We start from the raw sequence: 22,353 nt of genomic DNA, 5'->3' as shown, positions 1-22,353 counted from the left end.
GTTGGAAAGCCAAAGGTATGTGTTATTACTGTAAACAATAAAGACGATGAAAATCCCCAACATAGCTTGTGTCCCAAAGAAGAAGACAGTTGGTGTAAATATAACAAAGGATTGCTAACTGGTGAAGTGTACACTCATAAGGTGATAAAACCTATTTTCAGAGACTTAGCAGCACCTGAACTGTTGAAAAAGTGTATTCACGGAAAAACTCAAAACCCCAATGAAAGTGTAAATAGTGTTATATGGTCGAGAATCCCCAAGACTGTATTTGTTGGAATAGAAATACTTCACTTTGGTGTGTATGATGCTGTTGCGACTTTCAATGATGGCAACATTGTAAGCTGCAAGGTATTTAGAAATATGGGAATGAAGATAGGTTCTAACATGGTACGAGCGATGCTTGCTTTAGACAAGGAACGCCTTCGGGCTGCAGACAGGGCTGTAAAGAGTCTAGAAATACAAGCAAGAGTAAACAGGAGGAGGAACAAGAGGAAGCTGGAGGAGGAGTTTGCAGAGGATGAAGATAATCCATCCTATGGACCTGGAATGCACTAAAAAGTTAATCCAATCTTTGTCGCTCAATTCCCAAAACTTTTACTTTCTCATACTAATTACATGTTTTCTAAGGATCTTCCAAACATATTTGTTTCAAACTTTCAGTAAATGTTACACAGTACCTTCTGCATAAATTAACACAGCCTTTTTCCAAAAAACTGTATATTTTTGAATATATAAATAAAAAATTGCAAAAAAATGTTGTGAATTTTCATTACAATTGAAAAAAAAATCATCTTTAATAACTGAACTAAAATTTTGTAAAATTCCTGTGTTAAGTTGTAGCCCATATTCCAATAAATAATCTGTAAAAAGTTCAACTTCCTACCTCAAATACTTTGTGAGGAAAGATGTAATTTATAAGCGTTATTTTAACATTGCAAGTATAGGGCGTTCTGGAGCCCCTTAAGACGGACAGTATTACAACTGCGAGAAATATTTGAACACAATAAAATACACTGGTGTCCAAAATTAAAGCAACAAATCGCTATTTCCCTGTCCAGTGTCTAATTCTGAAATAATCATGCAAACTGTCAACAGATGTTCATACAGTCGCATTCTGCACAGAAGATGGCATTCCGGTCAACGGAAAATCATGCCAACGATGGTGTCACGGCCCCTATCAAACAGGATAGTGTCTGCCACATCGACTCACATCCACAATCACTGTGTACACATTTATAGGTGGTGCAGTATGGCACAGAGAAGATGCCTACCAGACACTCTGCAATGGTGGGCCACAGGAAGAATAGAAGCAGGACAGTTGCAAACTCATGTGGTCTGATGGTTTAATGTGAATCGTTCTACTGGTCTTGAATGTGGTGACTGTTTGCAGAGACCAAAACTATATCCCAAAGACTGTAAGGGCACAATGGTACCGCCTTACACTGCACGGCAACTGGCATCCAACATTGCAGCAGCATCCACTGGACGTGCCGTAACGAGGCAAAAGGCATACAAAATGCTTCAGCAGAGTGGCCTTTGCTGTTGAAAACTTGCCATACGCGTAGCTCTCAGATGTCTTCACACAAAAGGGAACATATAGAGTGAAATCATCAACATGCCACCTGGACGATCATACAGATGAGTCCCATTTTGGTCTGGAGAGGGATTATCAGCAGATTCACATCTGGAGGGCACGTGGAACATCATTTTGGAACCCAAACATTGTTGAAAGAAACTGATATCGAGGAGGATGCCCAACGGTATGAGCAGGGATTATGTTGACCATTCGAACACCACTTCATGAAATTGTACAGGTGAATCGGGAAGTTTTAACTGCTGTCACATATTGGAACCTCAAGTGTGGTTGTTGAGGGATGCTGTGGGCCCAGATTTTTATTTATTTATTTATTTATTGTTCCGTGGGACCGCATTTAGGAGAAGTCTCCATGGTCATGGAACGAGTCAATACATGAAATTATAACACGATTGTAGAAACAGAATGAAATGAAATATAAGAAACATATTCAGGCAACAAGTCGTTAGTTTAAATAAAGAAAATCAAGAATGTAACACTGGAATTTGCTTAATTTTTTAGCTCTTCCAGGAGCTCCTCGACAGAATAGAAGGAGTGAGCCATGAGGAAACTCTTCAGTTTAGACTTAAAAGTGTTTGGGCTACTGCTAAGGTTTTTGAGTTCTTGTGGTAGCTTATTGAAAATGGATGCAGCAGAATACTGCACTCCTTTCTGCACAAGAGTCAAGGAAGTGCATTCCACATGCAGATTGGATTTCTGCCTAGTATTAACTGAGTGAAAGCTGCTAACTCTTGGGAATAAGCTAATATTGCTAACAACAAACGACATTAAAGAAAATACATACTGTGAGGGCAATGTCAAAATTCCCAGACTATTGAATAGGGGTCGACAAGAGGTTTTCGAACTTACACCATACATAGCTCGAACAGCCCGTTTTTGAGCCAAAAATACCCTTTTTGAATCAGAAGAATTACCCCAAAAAATAATACCATATGACATAAGCGTATGAAAATATGCGAAGTATACTACTTTTCGTGTTGAAATGTCACTTATTTCAGATACTGTTCTAATGGTAAATAAAGCGGCATTTAGTTTCTGAACAAGATCCTGAACATGGGCTTTCCACAACAACTTACTATCTATCCATACGCCTAGGAACTTGAACTGTTCCGTCTCGCTTATAACATGCCCATTCTGTCTGATTAAAATGTCAGTTCTTGTTGAATTGTGAGTTAGAAACTGTAAAAACTGAGTCTTACTGTGATTTAGCATCAAATTATTTTCCACAAGCCACGAACTTATATCATGAACTACATTATTTGATAATGTTTCAATATTACACACAAGTTCCTTCACTACCAAGGTGGTGTCATCAGCAAACAGAAATATTTTTGAATCACCTGTAATACTAGAAGGCATATCATTTATATAAATAAGAAACAGCAGTGGCCCCAGCACCGACCCTTGGGAACGCCCCATTTAACAGTGCCCCATTGGGACTGAACATCATTACCACTCTCAATATTGCGGAGGATTACCTTCTGCTTTCTGTTCTTAAAGTAGGAGGCGAACCAATTGTAAGCTACTCCCCTTACTCCATAATGTTCCAACTTCTGCAGTAATATTTTGTGGTCAACACAGTCAAAAGCCTTTGTTAAATCGAAGAAAACACCTAACGTTCGCAACCTTTTATTTAATCCGTCCAAAACCTCACAGAGAAAAGAGACTATAGCATTTTCAGTTGTTAAGCCATTTCTAAAACCAAACTGTACATTTGACAGCAATTATGTGAATTTAAATGCTGCAGTAACCTTGTATATACAACCTTCTCGATAACTTTAGCAAACACCGATGGCATAGAAATAGGTCTATAATTGTCAACATTATCCCTGTCTCCCTTTTTATAAAGTGGCTTCACTACCGAGTACTTTAATCGGTCAGGAAACCGACCACTCCTAAAGGAAAAGTTACAGATATGGCTAAGTACTGAGCTAACATACGTGGAACAAGACTTCAGTATTCTGCTAGATACCCCATCATATCCATGAGAGTTCTTGGTCTTTAGTGATTTAATTATTAACTCAATCTCCCTCTTGTCAGTATCATGGAGGAGCATTTCAGGTAACAGTCTCGGAACACTTTTTTCTAAGAGCGCTATATGATTCCCTGTTGGGACTAGGTTTCTATTTAGTTCACCTGCTATATTCAGAAAGTGATTATTAAGTACTGTACATATATGCGACTTATCAGTAACATGGACATCCCCACTACGCACTGATTCTATATTCTCGACCTGTCTCTGCAGACCAGCCACTTCCTTTACGACTGACCATATGGTTTTAATTTTATCCTGAGACTTAGCTATTCTATCTGCATACCACATACTTTTTGCCTTCCAAATAACTTTTTTAAGCACCTTACAATACTGTCTGTAATGGGCTGCTGCATTTAGATTGTGACTGTTTCTAACGTTTTGATATAATTGCCACTTTGTTCTACAAGATATTCTTATCCCTTTAGTCAGCCACCCAGGATGATACTTGGACTCATAGACCATGGGTGGCTGATGTTTTCTTGGAAATGTACGATATTGCACACGTGGCGTGGCCTGCCCACTCTTCTGATCTGAATCCCATGTAGCTGTGTGGGATGTGCTCAAGTCAGCATTTACCATCCACTCTCCTAGACTTGCGAGTAGCTCTGCAGGAAGAATAGGCATTATTGCCTCAATACGACATTGATGACATCATTCACAGCATGGCCCATCATTGCCAGAGGTGGACACAGCCCATACTGATCACATTAACCAGTTGTCGGAGTGTGTTCGCAAATCCATAAAGTTGGAAAAAATTAAGAACATTTTTGTCTATCATTATGCATATTGCAGTTGTTTACATTCAGTATATTTACATCATTTCCACTTTACTATAATCTGTTATACTGTTGAGGCAAAATAAATGCAGCTTTGAAAACAGCAGTGAGAATATTAACAGAGGAAGAGCACCACCGATTGAGGAAGGTTTATTCAAATTACCACTGATATCAGGTGAGATAACTGGAATTTGAATGTGTTTAGACAAAGTGTGAAGCTAAGAAGTTTCCACAGGCACTGGAGAACAAATACCAAGAAGTGCAAGCATTACCCAACTTGTGCCAAGGTGGAGAAGAACAGGAATTGTGCTGCCTATTTAATGAGGTAGGACCATGAGTAGCATCACAAAAGTGAGTTTTTAGCAAGACTTAGCCACCCCAAACAAAAGACAACAAACTATCAGTATTGAGACAAAGGTAAGAGATTTTTTTTCCTTTTTTGGTCTGACAGTAAAGTAAGAGAACTGGAAGCAACAGGAGTGAAAAAACAGGTGTGAGATTGCAAGATGGGTTGGAGTCACTTGTTGTTGATGTTGCTATTGAGCGTGTATTTTTTTGTAGTGTGGAATGCAAATAGAGACTGATTTATAGTAGGGAATGGTACAAGGATAGTATTTACAAAAGGGGTTTTATGATAAGACCTGTCTGCGAAGCACACTAATGTGAAGTTGTTAGGAGCATCAGTAGGGAAGAGTGAATACCAATACATCAACATTGTAATGTATTTTTGCCTTACAGTGATCTCTGGTTTCTGAGATGCGGAGCACAAGTTGTTGGCTCATTGCTGTCATGATTAGTGGTAACACCAATTTGGGGTCAGAATTTGAAATGGGAATCACTGCTCTTACTGCAGGAGGAAAAGAAGTATGTGGTGTATTCTTTTGTGGAAGGAACCAGTTTCAGGATAATAAATTATACTGAATGACTCAGTATTTAAATGTTTGGTATCTGCTCTCCCTGAACTGATATTTGCAAGTGGAGACTGTGACCGGACAATCTCCAGTGAAGTACGTGGACGAGGGTAGAAGGTTGTGGTGGTGGTGGTGGTGGTGGTGGTGGTGGTGGTATGTATAGGACACTCTGCAATGCAATCATCAGCCCTGAAATCAACTGGTTAGAGACAAATGTGGTTTTGTTGCGTGAAAAGTGTACAGCAGATGGTAAAATGCAATCTTAAAAAAACACACGCCACAAAGGAATTATCCGAAGGGGACAGAAATCGGTAGATATGACGCACATGTACAAATATAGAAATGATTACAATTTTGGAGAAATTATACGATTGATTTAACAGAAAGAGCATCACAAATTGAGAAAGTCAGTAATGAAATGGTCCACCTACATCCACATCTATATTTATACTCTGCAAGCCACCCAACGGCTGACCATAAAGCAAGCAGTCTTTCAGATTGGCATTGATAGAGATTTTGCACACCCTCCTGAGTGTTATTGCACCAAATTCTGTCTGATTGGCATGTCAGATTGTCAAAATCCCAAGATAGCTGTAGGGCCCTGCCCATAATGCTCCAAACGTTCTCCAATGGGGAGAGATCCAGTGACCTTGCTGGGGGTTTAGCAAACAAAGGAAGCAGAAAGACTTTCACCATGTGCGGATGCACATTATTTTGCTGAAATGTAAGCCCAGGATGGGTTGCCGCATAGGGGAACAAAACAGAGTGTATCGTGCTGTAAGGGTGCCGAGGATAACAACCAAAGGGGACCTGCTGTGTAAGGAAATAGCACTCCAGACCAACACTCCTGGTTGTCGGGTGACAGACAGATTGGTATCCTCCCACTGTCTGGGGTGTCTCGAGACATGTATTCTGTCTGGAATCTCATTGACTGGAACAGAATTGTCTTCAGCGATATGTCCAGCTTCAAAATGTGCCCCATTGACCAGTGAAGATGTGTCTAAAGACGTCCCGGACAGTGGTGGGGAACCAGTTTGACTAGCCTCCCACTGCCCAACAACCAGGAGTGACGGCCTGGGGTGACATTTCTTTACACAGCAGGACCACTTTGGTTGTCATTGGTGGCACTCTTACAGCACAGCGGTACATCGATGACCCCGATTTTGTTGCCCTTCACGGCAAGCCATCCTGGGCTTTGGTTTTACATTTATCCAAGATAATGTTTGCTTGCACACGGCGAGAGATTCTACTGCTTGTCTTCATGCTTGCCAAACACTATCTTGGCCAGCAAGGTCACTGGATATACATATGCTTTTGTTCTCAGTTATGTTTAATTGTCATTCATCATTGGTGTAAATATGACTATATTTAATTTCTTTAAAATAACTTGTAAATATATGTTCTGTTATTGTGGGAGCACTTCATTTTTCAATAGTTGGTACAAAGATTTTATATATGAAATCTATCACAGTACTCTAATGAAACAGTACTGAGAACTACAAGAGTCGAGTAAAAACTGCTCAATGATTCCATAATGCTTTGCCGTAGAACTGGTAGGAACTTGTCTAGGAATTTCCCATTTTTCTGGTCTTTTTGCTCATTTAAAACTCTGTCTGACTGATCTTTTAGATGGATGTAAATATCAATTTCTTTCATTACATCCACGATTTTTCCTTTCTGTAACTTATGTAATGTTTGAAGTGATCCCTCTATATTAGGTATTTTGTAGTTAATGTCTTTTAAATGTGCAGCACATGTGGATGGGTTATTGTCACTTACTGTCATGTATCCTTTTAAATTGTGTACTAATTTTTCTTCCTGCTTGTCCAATATAAAATTTTGGGCAGTCTTCACAGTTAATTTTGTAGATTCCTGATTACAAAAACAGTTGTGATGTACATGGTATGTGTCTCAATAATCATTGTGGATTGTTAGTGGTTCTGTAACTGATGTATAATTTTGTACTCTTGAGAGATCGAGTAATCGTTCTGCACGCATTCTCCCAGATATTTTACAGAAGTAACTGCTAACAAACACTGGTAGTAGTTACTTCTGTAAAATATCTGGGAGTATGCTTGTGGAACGATTTGAAGTGGAATGATCATATAAAATTAATTGTTGGTAAGGCGGGTACCTGGTTGAGATTCATTGGGAGAGTGCTTAGAAAATGTAGTCCATCAACAAAGGAGGTGGGTTACAAAACACTCGTTCGACCTATACTTGAGTATTGCTCATCAGTGTGGGATCCGTACCAGAGCGGGTTGACGGAGGAGATAGAGAAGATCCAAAGAAGAGCGGTGCGTTTCGTCACAGGGTTATTTGGTAACCGTGATAGCGTTACGGAGATGTTTAATAAACTCAAGTGGCAGACTCTGCAAGAGAGGCTCTCTGCATCGCGGTGTAGCTTGCTCGCCAGGTTTCGAGAGGGTGCGTTTCTGGATGAGGTATCGAATATATTGCTTCCCCCTACTTATACCTCCCGAGGAGATCACGAATGTAAAATTAGAGCGATTAGAGCGTGCACGGAGGCTTTCAGACAGTTGTTCTTCCCGCGAACCATACGCAACTGGAACAGGAAAGGGAGGTAATGACAGTGGCACGTAAAGTGCCCTCCGCCACACACCGTTGGGTGGCTTGCGGAGTATAAATGTAGAGGTAAATGTAGATGTAGATGTAGAAATAATACGTAGATATGGCCAAACTAGAACTTTATTCTTCTGTGGTTCATTTTTGTCTCTAGTTAAAGTTATTTCATGTATGGGATTGGCATGTGTTTGATTAGAAGAGGCCTCATCGTAAGTCTCCATTTGGCTGGCTGATCGAATCATGCAACATCTAGAACTGTGGGGCATTCGGATGTGGCAGTCGCCCAATGTTGAACTCCATGGGAAGGTAAGTACAAAAACTTCTCATCAAGGTTCCAGTTGACGACCACATTAACCATGCCATAACCCTTTTACAGCTGCAACTGCTACCTGAGAAGATGTAACGGACTCCCTGCAACATTCTGTGACATCCCGCACCATTAGTCTGAGACAAGCAGCAGTCAGACTAGTGAACTTCCGTCCAATGTGTAGACTTCCATTAAAGCAATACAGATACAAATGGCTGTGTTTGGAGTTGTGTCATAACTTTGAACGGTGGACTGCCTATTAATGATGTCATACTGCATTCGGCAATGAATCGTGGTTCTGCACTACACTGGATGACCATCTTTGGTGAGAGGGGAAACGTCTCATTTCTCCAATGTTTTGGAGAGTCACAGCAATGTTACTACTGGCATCATGGTGTGGACAGCAATCAGGTATGACTTCAGGTCATGGTCTGTAGTGATTTAGGAAATTCTGACGGTACAACTGTACGTGCAGGGACATCAAGCATCCTCATGTGTTACCTGCAACAGTATTGTGGTACTCAGACCTGTTCCTGGTAGAACATGTATGGGTCCAGCTTGGATGTCAATTCTGTCCCAGTGCTGGTTTCTAGAGTGTCAAGGACCATTACAGCAGTTGTGGGCCAACTTGCCTCAGGAAAGGATACAACAGCTTTTAACACCCTTCCCAACTGAATCACTGCATGCATCTGAAAGAGGGGTGCAACATCATACTGATAAGTGGGCTCGTACTACCAAATCCTTTGTGAATTTGATTGGATATTGTAATGACTGAAATAACATCACATACCCTCTCAACCTGTGAAGTCCCATTTCATTTCCTCTTCCCAACCTAGGTGCTTCAATTTTTTTTATTATTTTTTTAGGTAGTGCATTTTTAAGTGTTGGAGCTGTGGTAAACGAAGGAACTCAATGAATGTGGAACTCAGATGATCAAATTTGTTTATTACACACATAATGCTTGTATGAAATTGAAGAATGTTTGTGTAATGCAGAGTTTACACTAGATATAAGAATTCAGTTTATAAAATGCTATGAGGTAGTTGATATTATTACATAGTATGGAAGATTGGACACTGAAAGTTTTGACCATGCGAAGATGAGCAGCATTTGAGACATGGATTTACTGGATACTCCTCAAAATCCCACACCCAGCATGAGAAAGAAAAGAAATTTTGCAACAATTAAACAATAATTGGCAGTTGTTACGATAGCATCTTTGGGATAGGAGCCAGAAGAGGATTTCACGGTTGCAGAATATAGGGAAATGAATGTGAGTGTGAACTGCCAAAAACCTTCTACACTACATAATGGACTGGGATGAGTAATGCGATCACAAACATGCAATAATGAATGATGCACACACAGAAATTACTTTTTGTTTTAATTGCTGTCTTTGAGAATTGAGTTTGACCTGCCTCATAGCTCTATGACACAAGTTGATAACATAATGGTGTGGTGTGCTGCACTGCAGTTCATTATCCTGGTTTGGTTAGCTGCAGAATTAACTCAGATATTTGGCTGGCAGAGGACTGGAGCTGCAGGCTATGAAAAACCATCGCCAACATGATAAATACAGTCAAAAGAAAAATAAAATGAGAGAAATGTGTGACTATTCATGCTTCACTCTAACCAAATTATATATTGTATCATTTTATGTTGAACAATTATTCTGAATAACTGCTTGCAATTATAAATGCAAAGCTTTTATAATTATTTGAAAAACTGTTTCTCATTTTCAGGAATGTGGGTGATCATGAGACTGACTATGCCATTATGAATATGCTTATTTACAGGGGAGAAATACTAACTCAATTAAAATGAATTTTTGGCCATGCCTTCTCAAAGTGTGAATCAATAGAGTAATTCTTCCAAAAATAATCAAATGACCACAATTCTGTGTTTGCGTACTCAAAACTATGTGTAAAAACCAGAAAGATGAGCTGCTGAGAAAGTAAAAAGAAGGTAGGTAAAGAATGAAAAACAGAATGGACATGAGGGATGGGTGATTTGCTGCTTGATTGGTTGGGTTGGGGGTGATTAAGCGACACAAGGTCATAAGCCCCTCATTTATGGAACATTCCATCTGGAGTTAGATGCATCATCCAGAAATTTGAATGAACTGTGATAATATGTAGGAGTGGTAAATATTGGGAAAAAAGCAATACTGATAACAATGAAAGAGAGGTAAAAGTATTTGGGTAAGTCCATATCCAGGGAAGAAATTCCTTCCACTTGGGTGGAGAGGAGATCTGTACTAGAAGAAGTAAAATGGCTTTAGATAGAATAAATATCAGTAGGACTGATAATAGTAAAATAAGCTAAGAGAAATAGTCAGGTCGATATGTGGGTGGCTGCAGTCGAGTGTCCCTCAGAATGCATGATCTGGCACGTGGTCTCTCTCCTACAACCATCCCATCCCCAATCTGTTAGTCTAAGTGTTAAAGATGGGAATAGAACCCACTCTCTCAGAGGATACATAAAAAGAGCACTATTAAAAAAATGAAGTAGTTTGCTGCAAATAATGGTTTAAACACATCAAAAGTATTAAAAACAGAGTAAAATGGGGATGACCAAGACAGCTGGCATAAGGTGTAAAGGCATACATATCCTGACCTATCCATGGTTTTATTGTCATCAGTGCAAATGTCAGTAGCACCTTGATACTCTTCCCTAAGATGGAACAGCAAGAACCACAAGCGGGAAGGGCACATAACCCCCAACAGCTAATTTATTTTTGTGACTACCAGAGGTCGACATTAAGGATACGGAAAGAGGAAATACTAAAGTTCTGGGATTTTATGTTTCTCTTAGTTAGGGCAGCACACTTCAGGTATTGGGGAGGGTGATCACCTCCATAACTGACACAGAAAGATGGTAGCTCACATGATGAGTTTTTATGAAGAGATTGACCATAGTCTCCAAACACTGCGTTCTTCATACAACGGGAAGACATATGTGCAAAACATTGGCATTTGAGGCACTACATCAAGGTGGGTGGGGCATCAATATGGCTACACATAAGAATAGTAGCCCATGACTGATTTTCTCGGGAAGTGAATCCCCCTCAAAAGCTAAGATGAATACTTCAGTGCCAACTGATTATGCAGTTTGCTTGAATTTGTAATCCTCCCATGATGTGGCTAATGAGGGAAAAATCCTAGGGTTGCAATGATTTGCCCTGAAGCACCAGGTCTCTCTGAAGATACTGTCAGAGTGTCATGGCCACCATTAGATAACTTTGGTCTTTTCTTTCACTGTGCCATGTGTTTCCATGATGCCACCTGCTCTGAATGAGGGCTCTTCTTATATATAGCCAGAGTAAACACAATATGGCTTGATGGACACTACCCGGAGTCACAGTGCATCTAAACAGACAGACACTACTCCTCTGCATGTATGTGCAGGTAACAGCAGCAAAAGGGTATCTAAAGATCTACCAAATGAACTGGCTATCATGACGAGTATTAGGTAACCTTCACCATAAAACTTGCACTTCTGTAAAATGATTTGGGATTTGGAAAGGTGGAGGTCAAACCTGGATATGGGGATGAAACATGAATGGATTGAAATTGAAATAAGACATGAAATAGACAAACAAAGTAGGAAAACACACAACCGATGTACTACAAACAAATTTTGATGTGAGCAGGGAATCTATTCTACAGACTAAATCTGAGAAAAGATATAGTCAAAGAGAAAGAATGCAACATAGGAAAAGAAAAAGTACCATAATGATTCAGGATCCCATGATCACCACACAAGTGTTGCGAGCCCACGGCTGGTTGTGTGTGTGTGTGTGTGTGTGTGTGTGTGTGTGTGTGTGTGTGTGTGTGTGTGCGCGCGTGCATTTGCCAGGGTGGACATGATTATGCATCATGTGACATGTCACCCAACATACACATATGAGGGGTAATAGTTAGCAAACAGACATACTTATGACTGGCACTAAGTACATGCCTTCTGCTTTTCCTTAACCTTAACAAATGGCACAACTAATAATGATGAGAGAGAGAGAGAGAGAGAGAGAGAGAGAGAGAGAGAGAGAGTTTAGATATGATACCAAATTATGTAAAGAAATGTTAATTACTTGAAATGAGAAAGTTTAAAAGTTTTATTTCCATCAATTCACACACTACTGTTCAGTCATCTTTGATTATTAGCTCCATAAGTCTTTTCTTTTTCTAATGGTTGTCTCTCTAATATGTTCCAACAATAAACCTGCAATGGCAGTTTTCAAAAATTATAGCAGGAAAAAGTATTTTTATTGCAGTACACATGGGGCATTTAAATGCAAATAGTTACAACCACATAATATTGTTTCATGTGAGTAGAACTTGTATAATTTTTATCAGAGGAATTTCATTAAATCCAACAGAATTTTTGTCTGGAGAACAGCCTACTGCTTCCTTCTTTACTAAATAAATTGCAGGCATGGACATTTATGAAACATCAAAGCTTTCTATGTATATGTTTACGTTCTGAGAAATACATGAATCTGCAAGAAGATGGATATATCTGTTTCACCATTGGCTAAAATACATTGAATCACATATTTTGCACTGCCTTCTTTTAAAACCTTCTATTTGCCTTTCACAAAGTTTTATTACAAGTGTGTTACCTGCATCAAAAATATTTCAGTCTGATCCAGTATTAAGACTTCTATGGATGACAGAAAATCAAAGTCCCGCTCTTTCTCACCTTCAGCACCAATAACAACACGTAGTCCCAATGGTGATGCAATTATTATATCTGCTGAATAAAAATCAGCATATAACTGTAAAGATAAAAAAATTACATTATGGGAGCATAATAAATATACACACAAAACAAGCATTTCTTAAAAAAGAAAAAAATATACTTACCTTTAAACTCTTCTTTGTAACTGATAAACCTATCTTGAAATTGTCATCAGTATTTCCTGCAAAAGTAAGCTCATAATCCTCTGGTTTTGGATTCTTTTTTGGCATTGCAATACTCTCTCCAGTGTATTCCTCAAAAAACCGGCTTTTATTGATAACATTTGCTTTTTCATCTGGCAAAAGAATTGATATCATCATCTGCACAATTCTGCAATAAATAAATTCATACAACTGAAGCCAATTTCACATTTCTCTAATATTTGGTGTTGCCAGAAGAAGATTATACTCTGTCAGTACACAAGTAAAAAGTGGACACACAAGGAAAAGATACATCAAAATCACAACGAAGGCTATATTACTATGTGGAAATCAATGCAACAAGAAACTTTGTGGTCAAGAAATTGAAAACACGGTACTACATTGTCCAGTCACAATAATGTGACCACTATCTATGTGGAGGAGGTATTGAATAGAATTGGGAAGAAGAGGAGTTTGTGGCACAACTTGACAAGAAGAAGGGACCGGTTGGTAGGACATGTTCTGAGGCACCAAGGGATCACAAATTTAGCATTGGAGGGCAGCGTGGAGGGTAAAAGTCGTAGAGGGCAACCAAGAGATGAATACACTAAACAAATTCAGAAGGATGTAGGTTGCAGTAAGTACTGGGAGATGAAGAAGCTTGCACAGGATAGAGTAGCATGGAGAGCTGCATCAAACCAGTCTCAAGACTGAAGACCACAACAACAACAACAACAACAACAACAATCTATGTGCAGAGTCTAAACCTACAAGGTAACAGTTTTATCACAAATAATAGTAATTAAATTCTTTTGGCTATCAACATGCAATAACTACTCACTGTGTAGGTTCTTTAAAGACCTTCACATATGAATAAATATTCGTACCTTCCCCATGCAGCAAAAATATTATAGGGAGAAGAACAAAACTATCAATTTTTTTAATGTACCTCAGTCATTTTGGCTTATGCAATAAAGACATTGTAATGGTTCTCTCCTGGTATTGTTTTAATCAAAATTTATAATATGCAGAAATCGCAAGTTTTCATTCTCATACCTAGCTAAGTCCTATTCTCCACCTCCCAGCACTTTTAAATGGACTTTTTCGGAGACGAAGACAACACGGAAGAGAGAATAGCTGCTGCTGGTGGTGCCACGCTGGTGTTGTTGTACATCATTGTACAGGAAAGGTAAATATCAAGCCACACACCAAAACTACAAGGAATTAACATTTATCCAATGTTCCAGAACTGCCATAACATATTAAACACACATGCATCTACACCTGTGCACGTTTCTGGACAGACAATTTTTGATGCAATTAAATGATAATGACTACAGCTCTGCACAATTCACATTATCTCTCTCCCCAAATGCTATATCACAGAATGGCAGGTGGCAGCACTAGCAGAGGAGAGCACATAAAGCATGTTAGCGGAACATGAGAAACAGGACAGTCATTGTCATAATGGGGAAATGGAGTGATTTATCTGACGTCCCACGAGCATGAGCATTGGCTTTTGAGCCAAGGGTGGAAGCATTTCCGAAATGGCTACATTTGTAAACTGTTCGTGTGTCACTGGGGTTAATGTCTACCGTGCATGATAAAATGGCACTATCCAAAACCGGCACTCGGGCAACTGTGGTGCACTACAGGCCGTAGATGACAGGGAGGAACGTTAGCTGTGGATATGGGTATGAGTTAATAGACATGCAAATGTTGAGCAACTAACTGCGCAACTGCCCAGATGAGCCAAGGGATTAACAGAAGTGTACCACAACTGGATGGCCTTTTCAGATGAATCACATCTGCATGAATCACATCTGCATGAAACATCTAAAAGGAAACACCTTGCCACAATCGTCGGAACAATCCAGACCAGAGGAAGGAGCATTATGATCTACGAATGTTATCGTGGCATTCCCTGGGTCATCTCATAATTACGGAAAGCACAATGTATCTATCCTTGGGGACTATGTCCACCCCTACATGCAGTTTGTTTTTCCTCAGAATGATGGCATCTGCCAGGCAAGACAATCCAACATGTCACACAGCTCACAGTGTACGTGTGGGGTTTGACGAGCACCAGGATGAGTTTACCATATGCCTCTGGCCACCAAACCCTCTGGATTTAAACCCCATAGAGAACCTTGGGATCACATAGTGCAGCTGGGTGTGGCACTGGAGTTGGCATGGCTCCACATGTTCCAGAATGTTACTGACTCTCTTCCTGCATATCACACAGTGGTCCACACTGCAAAAGGTGCTTTTTCAGGCTTTTGACAAGTGGTCATATTAATATGGCTGGACAGTGTACATGGGTTGGATAAAAAGTAGTGACAACACTGTTGTAATTTATACCAGATTTCATTGACAGGCATTCACCAAATAACATACCCTCTATATAATCACTCCACATCTCAATCACCTTTCCTTCACAGATGGAAGATGTCACGTAGCGTCAGTGCAACCATCTCTGCCAATGTCTCACAACGACCACCCTATGACACGGATGATGTCTTCTCTGTGTTGTAGTGCACGACACAAAGAGATTACTTCAGTTTGGTCAACAGATCATATTCGCTTGGACTCATTCCGGAGAAATACTGTGGACATTCCAGTATCTCTCAGCTCCACCCTACACAGGGAACTCCAGCAAGGGGTTTCCCGTGTGGCATCACGCATTGTCACGAAGTGATTCAGTGCAAGAAGGCACCATCATTTTCTTCTCGGTGTGAGAGGAAGGTGATTTAGCCAGAAATTGGGAGTGTTAGGCTGCAGTGACCATCTGTTAGGGTGCTTCAATTGGCATCCCACGCTTTCAGGCAGTACATACAGCAAATGACTCAAACATAGCTGTCACCACTCACTGGACTACTTCAACTGACCTTCTGCTGTCAACTACAGACAGTGTGTATGCCATTTGATGCACATCCTTTATGTTATGGCAGTGTTACCACTACTTTATAACTAAACCTTGTATATACCTCATATAAACAGTACACTTACTGCAACAATCTCAAATAAAAAAAAAAAAGTATGTGCATAACTTGCCAGGTTGGAAAGAGAAACATGACAAGAATACAAAATGAAATACCTAAAACGGTAAAGCACCCAAACTTGGACCATTCTATAGTAGCCAGGCAGAAGATTTTTCGCACTGAAAAACAATAAATGAATCAAAATCTAGTGGAAGAGAGCATATTTAGCATGGTGGGGATTGTTCACTGCAGAACAAAAGTTACAAACCCAGAATCTGTTCAAATTACGTCAGAAATTGTGTAGGAACTACAATATAAACTGAAGGTACACTTTGCACGAAACTGCAAAGTCTAAACCTACAAGATAACAGTTTTATCATAAATAACAGTAATTAAATTCTTTTGGCTATCACCTATAACATTACAGAGATTATGGCCAAACCGAAAGTTCTATAAAATAATGGAATTTTAACTTTGTAATGAATCCCTTCTCATTGTTTAGTCCTTTTACATGTTTTCAGGTTCATTTTACACTGAGTTGACAAAAGTCATGGGACACCTCCTAATACTGCTTCGGACTTTCTTTTGTCTGGAGTAGTGCAGCAACACAACATGGTATGGACTCAATAAGTCGTTAGTAGTCTCCTGCAGAAGTAACGAGCCCCGTTGCCCCTAGAGCTGTCCATAATTGCAAAAGTGTTGCCAGTTCTGGATTTTGTGCATGAACTGACATCTCCATTATGTTCCATAAATATTCAATGTTCATGGTAGGTGATCTGGTTGGTTAAATCATTTGGTTGAAATGTCCAGAATGATCTTCAAATCAACCGAGAACAATTGTGGACTGGTGACATGATGCACTGTCGTCCATAAAAATTCCTTTGTTGTTTGGGTACATGAAGTCCATTAGTGAACACAAATGGTCTCCAAGTAGCCAAATGATTGGTTCTTGGACTACAACAGCCTGTACATTCCATGCAAACATCCCACACTGTTATAGAGCCACCACCATCTTGCACAGTGCCTTGTTGACAGCTTGAGTTCATGGCTTCATGGGGCCTGCACCACTCTTGAACCCTACCATTAGCTCTTACCAATTGAAATTGTGACTCATCTGACCAGGCCACAGTTTTCCAGTCATCTAGTGTCCACCCGATATGCTTGAACCCAAGAGAAGCGCTGCAGGCAATGCCGTGCTATTAGCAAAGGCACTCATGTTGGTCATCTGCTACCATACCCCATTATGTCACATTTCACCACTGTCCTAACAGATCAATTTGCTGTATGTCTCACATTGATTTCTGCAGTTATTTGATGCAGTGTGTTTGTGTAGTAGCAATGACAACTCTATGAAAACACCACAGCTCTTGGTCGTTAATTGAAGACTGTGTTGTCCATGGTGAAAGGTGATGCCTAAAATTCGGTACTGAATTCCCTAACAGTTTCCGAAATGGAATGTCCCATGCGCCTAGCCCCAACCACTATTCCGTGTTCAAAGTGTTAATTCCTGTGCACTGCCCTTTTATACCTTGTGTAAATGATACCATCTGTATACGTACATATTACTATCCCATGGCATTTACCACCTCAGTGTATTAAGATTCCATAGGGACTACATTACTTTACCTACACTGTAAAATTTTTTGCTATTGCCTTTTGTGACCCCTAATGTTTTCATCCTATGACTATTGATTGTGATATATACTTTTTCAATGGTCAAGTATGCACAAAAGGCAGTAATCCATATTTCAACTTGATAATGTTTATGTTATTCTAAATATTCTTTTAGTGTGTCTACAGTTAGGTATGGCACTTGGTGGCTGCTCAGAGCCTTGGTGCACACTTATGAAGTAGCTCATTGAGATGTACTATCATGAAAAAAGAACCAAAATAGTACAGAAGCTACATGTCTACCAGTTCCATTAAATAACAGGACATTTTACAAGCAAGATTCTAGGTAGTAGAGTACCAGGATATGGCAGTATACAGGTCAGCAATTTTACAGTGCTTACAAAATGTGTGGCTGATTACTGAAATGGATGGCATGTGTTGGAATGCTAGGCAATGAAGATTCAGAACAACAATTCCTCAAAGAATGCAGACATGAAATCCATGTTTTCCATGATTTATCGAGCTGGAAATGTTATCAACCGAAATATCGGAAGAAGAAACAATACTGTCCCGGATGCGCTCGTAAAAGATGATGGTATTGTCTATCCGCTGGGAAAACTTTTATAAATACAGTACCAATATGATTAATGACAAGCCTCTTCACAGTAAATGAAATAGTTTATGTGTATCAAGTCATGTTGTTTCTGTTATATATGCCACTGCAGACAGCTTAGATTGCCACAACATATCATCACGGAGCGTGCAATGGACAGCTATACAACAGATGGAGAAAGCTGCATGCTGAGACACAAAAGCATACATGACATGATCAAGGATAGCATATTGTGCGATGGGTTGAACAAGATAAATAAGAAGGTGTCAACACTTAAGTCAGAACTGTATCTGTCAGGGAGATGTGGAAATTTAAGAGCTGGAAAAATACTATAATAGGAACAGTCATCATCCCTTACCATCCAGCAACCATCGTCAGGAATGCAAGCAACGATTGCATGTGGAAGTCATTCCAAATAGACATTATGAGGGAATCAGATGCACAGAATGTGCGGATGACAATGGAACACAAAACAAAAGTGTCTGCCATCACATGTGCTCTTACAGGTGATGACTGCCTCCCAAGAGAGCTTTAGTGATACCTTAATAATTGGATGCCTTTGAGCGAGCATCCACAGTTCTATAGTAATTTTTGCTTTGTAGCTGGTGTTGATTTACACATTTACAAATTTGATGAAATCTTTCCAAGCTAGAAATACTTTTAAATCCAGAAACTATGTCACAAAGCAAAATTTATTAAAACTGCTGTGATATTTGTGGAGGTCTACAGAGATGGGAAGTACATTTACAAGCATCCTTAGGTACATATCAAACATGCAAATTTTGTCATGAAAATCAACACCTGCTGCTGCTGTTGTTGTGGTCTTCAGTCCTGAGACTGGTTTGATGCAGCTCTCCATGCTACTCTATCCTGTGCAAGCTTCTTCATCTCCCAGTACCTATTGCAACCGACATCCCTCTGAATCTGCTTAGTATATTCATCTCTCGGTCTCCCTCTACGATTTTTACCCTCCACACTGCCCTCCAACACTAAACTGGTGATCCCTTGATGCCTCAGAACATGTCCTACCAACCGATCCCTTCTTCTAGTCAAGTTGTGCCACAAACTCCTCTTCTCACCAATTCTATTCAATACATTAATGAAAAATATCAATTTTGTTCAATTATCACTAAGCTAAAATCAGACCAGGGGAAATATTTGCTGTGCCTCATATGAGGCTCTCGTACTGATGTGCACCCTTAGAAATTGCAGAAAGTATATTTCAAGTGTGGAATGGTTTTTCCTGTTTTCTTTCTTTTAATTTATGATCTCTGTATAAGTTGCATGTTGATTCTTGTTAGAGGCTTTTGCGTTAACAATTATGAGGTGAGACTATTATGAAGGCAGTTGTTATGCTACCACACATTAATCCACTGCTGCAGCTATTTTACAACTGTATCATCCACCTTCCACGAATTACGGAACCTGCTGAGGTAGGGTGGCTTGCATGTCTCAAAACACAGTCAGCCATATCGCAGATGCCACCACACTGGAGGGTATCTGTGGAGCAGCCAGGCAAACATGTGGTTCCTGAAGAGCAACAGTCAGAAAGACAGACTGAACTGGCCTTATAATATCAGTCAAATGACTCTGGTGTGCTGGTATTGCAGATAGCTTAAGTAAGGGGAAACTACAGCCATTATTTTTCCCAATAGCATTCAGCCCTATTGTATGGTTAAATGATGCCTGCATCAATTTGGGTAAAATATCGATCTCTGGACAAGGACTACATAGGTGAATGTCACCATTGGGAAAAACAAAACTAATATACAATGGGTTGGAACTTCATATCTCTTAATTAGGCAGGTAGATTAGAAAATTTAAAAAGGTAATGTAAAGGGGAAGTGAGATATAGTGGAAATTAGTGAAGTTTGGTGGCAGGAGGAAGAAAGCTTATGACTAATGAGTACACTGTTATAAACACAAAATCAAACAGTGCTAATGCAGGAGTAGGTATAAGAATGAACTTACACTACTATGAACAGTACTGAGAACTACAAGAGTCGAGTAAAAACTGCTCAATGATTCCATAATGCTTTGCCGTAGAACTGGTAGGAACTTGTCTAGGAATTTCCCATTTTTCTGGTCTTTTTGCTCATTTAAAACTCTGTCTGACTGATCTTTTAGATGGATGTAAATATCAATTTCTTTCATTACATCCACGATTTTTCCTTTCTGTAACTTATGTAATGTTTGAAGTGATCCCTCTATATTAGGTATTTTGTAGTTAATGTCTTTTAAATGTGCAGCACATGTGGATGGGTTATTGTCACTTACTGTCATGTATCCTTTTAAATTGTGTACTAATTTTTCTTCCTGCTTGTCCAATATAAAATTTTGGGCAGTCTTCACAGTTAATTTTGTAGATTCCTGATTACAAAAACAGTTGTGATGTACATGGTATGTGTCTCAATAATCATTGTGGATTGTTAGTGGTTCGGTAACTGATGTATAATTTTGTACTCTTGAGAGATCGAGTAATCGTTCCGCACGCATTCTCCCAGATATTTTACAGAAGTAACTGCTAACAAACACTGGTAGTAGTTACTTCTGTAAAATATCTGGGAGTATGCTTGTGGAACGATTTGAAGTGGAATGATCATATAAAATTAATTGTTGGTAAGGCGGGTACCTGGTTGAGATTCATTGGGAGAGTCCTTAGAAAATGTAGTCCATCAACAAAGGAGGTGGGTTACAAAACACTCGTTCGACCTATACTTGAGTATTGCTCATCAGTGTGGGATCCGTACCAGAGCGGGTTGACGGAGGAGATAGAGAAGATCCAAAGAAGAGCGGTGCGTTTCGTCACAGGGTTATTTGGTAACCGTGATAGCGTTACGGAGATGTTTAATAAACTCAAGTGGCAGACTCTGCAAGAGAGGCTCTCTGCATCGCGGTGTAGCTTGCTCGCCAGGTTTCGAGAGGGTGCGTTTCTGGATGAGGTATCGAATATATTGCTTCCCCCTACTTATACCTCCCGAGGAGATCACGAATGTAAAATTAGAGCGATTAGAGCGTGCACGGAGGCTTTCAGACAGTTGTTCTTCCCGCGAACCATACGCAACTGGAACAGGAAAGGGAGGTAATGACAGTGGCACGTAAAGTGCCCTCCGCCACACACCGTTGGGTGGCTTGCGGAGTATAAATGTAGATGTAAATGTAGATGTAGATGTAGAAATAATACGTAGATATGGCCAAACTAGAACTTTATTCTTCTGTGGTTCATTTTTGTCTCTAGTTAAAGTTATTTCATGTATGGGATTGGCATGTGTTTGATTAGAAGAGGCCTCATCGTAAGTCTCCATTTGGCTGGCTGATCGAATCATGCAACATCTAGAACTGTGGGGCATTCGGATGTGGCAGTCGCCCAATGTTGAACTCCATGGGAAGGTAAGTACAAAAACTTCTCATCAAGGTTCCAGTTGACGACCACATTAACCATGCCATAACCCTTTTACAGCTGCAACTGCTACCTGAGAAGATGTAACGGACTCCCTGCAACATTCTGTGACATCCCGCACCATTAGTCTGAGACAAGCAGCAGTCAGACTAGTGAACTTCCGTCCAATGTGTAGACTTCCATTAAAGCAATACAGATACAAATGGCTGTGTTTGGAGTTGTGTCATAACTTTGAACGGTGGACTGCCTATTAATGATGTCATACTGCATTCGGCAATGAATCGTGGTTCTGCACTACACTGGATGACCATCTTTGGTGAGAGGGGAAACGTCTCATTTCTCCAATGTTTTGGAGAGTCACAGCAATGTTACTACTGGCATCATGGTGTGGACAGCAATCAGGTATGACTTCAGGTCATGGTCTGTAGTGATTTAGGAAATTCTGACGGTACAACTGTACGTGCAGGGACATCAAGCATCCTCATGTGTTACCTGCAACAGTATTGTGGTACTCAGACCTGTTCCTGGTAGAACATGTATGGGTCCAGCTTGGATGTCAATTCTGTCCCAGTGCTGGTTTCTAGAGTGTCAAGGACCATTACAGCAGTTGTGGGCCAACTTGCCTCAGGAAAGGATACAACAGCTTTTAACACCCTTCC

At 39.9% G+C, this 22,353-nt stretch overlaps 1 protein-coding gene across 2 annotated transcripts in view; it reads right to left on the bottom strand.

Moving 5' to 3' along the window:
• Positions 1-22,353, bottom strand: part of LOC126193340 (U3 small nucleolar RNA-associated protein 25 homolog) — a 111,944-nt gene that overhangs the window by 26,765 nt on the left and 62,826 nt on the right. For both annotated transcript variants that reach the window (XM_049932679.1, XM_049932678.1), the window contains exons 3-4: positions 13,075-13,279; positions 12,831-12,986 (exon numbers count right to left, since the gene is read on the bottom strand). In XM_049932679.1, the coding sequence (XP_049788636.1) occupies positions 12,831-12,986; positions 13,075-13,279 (361 nt within the window). The remainder of the gene's footprint in view (positions 1-12,830; positions 12,987-13,074; positions 13,280-22,353) is intronic.

The sequence above is a fragment of the Schistocerca nitens genome, chromosome 1, assembly GCF_023898315.1.
Source record: "Schistocerca nitens isolate TAMUIC-IGC-003100 chromosome 1, iqSchNite1.1, whole genome shotgun sequence".
Lineage (NCBI taxonomy): Eukaryota > Metazoa > Arthropoda > Insecta > Orthoptera > Acrididae > Schistocerca > Schistocerca nitens.
The sequence above is the reverse complement of the archived record's forward strand: the minus strand, read 5'-3'. Positions and strand labels throughout refer to the sequence as shown.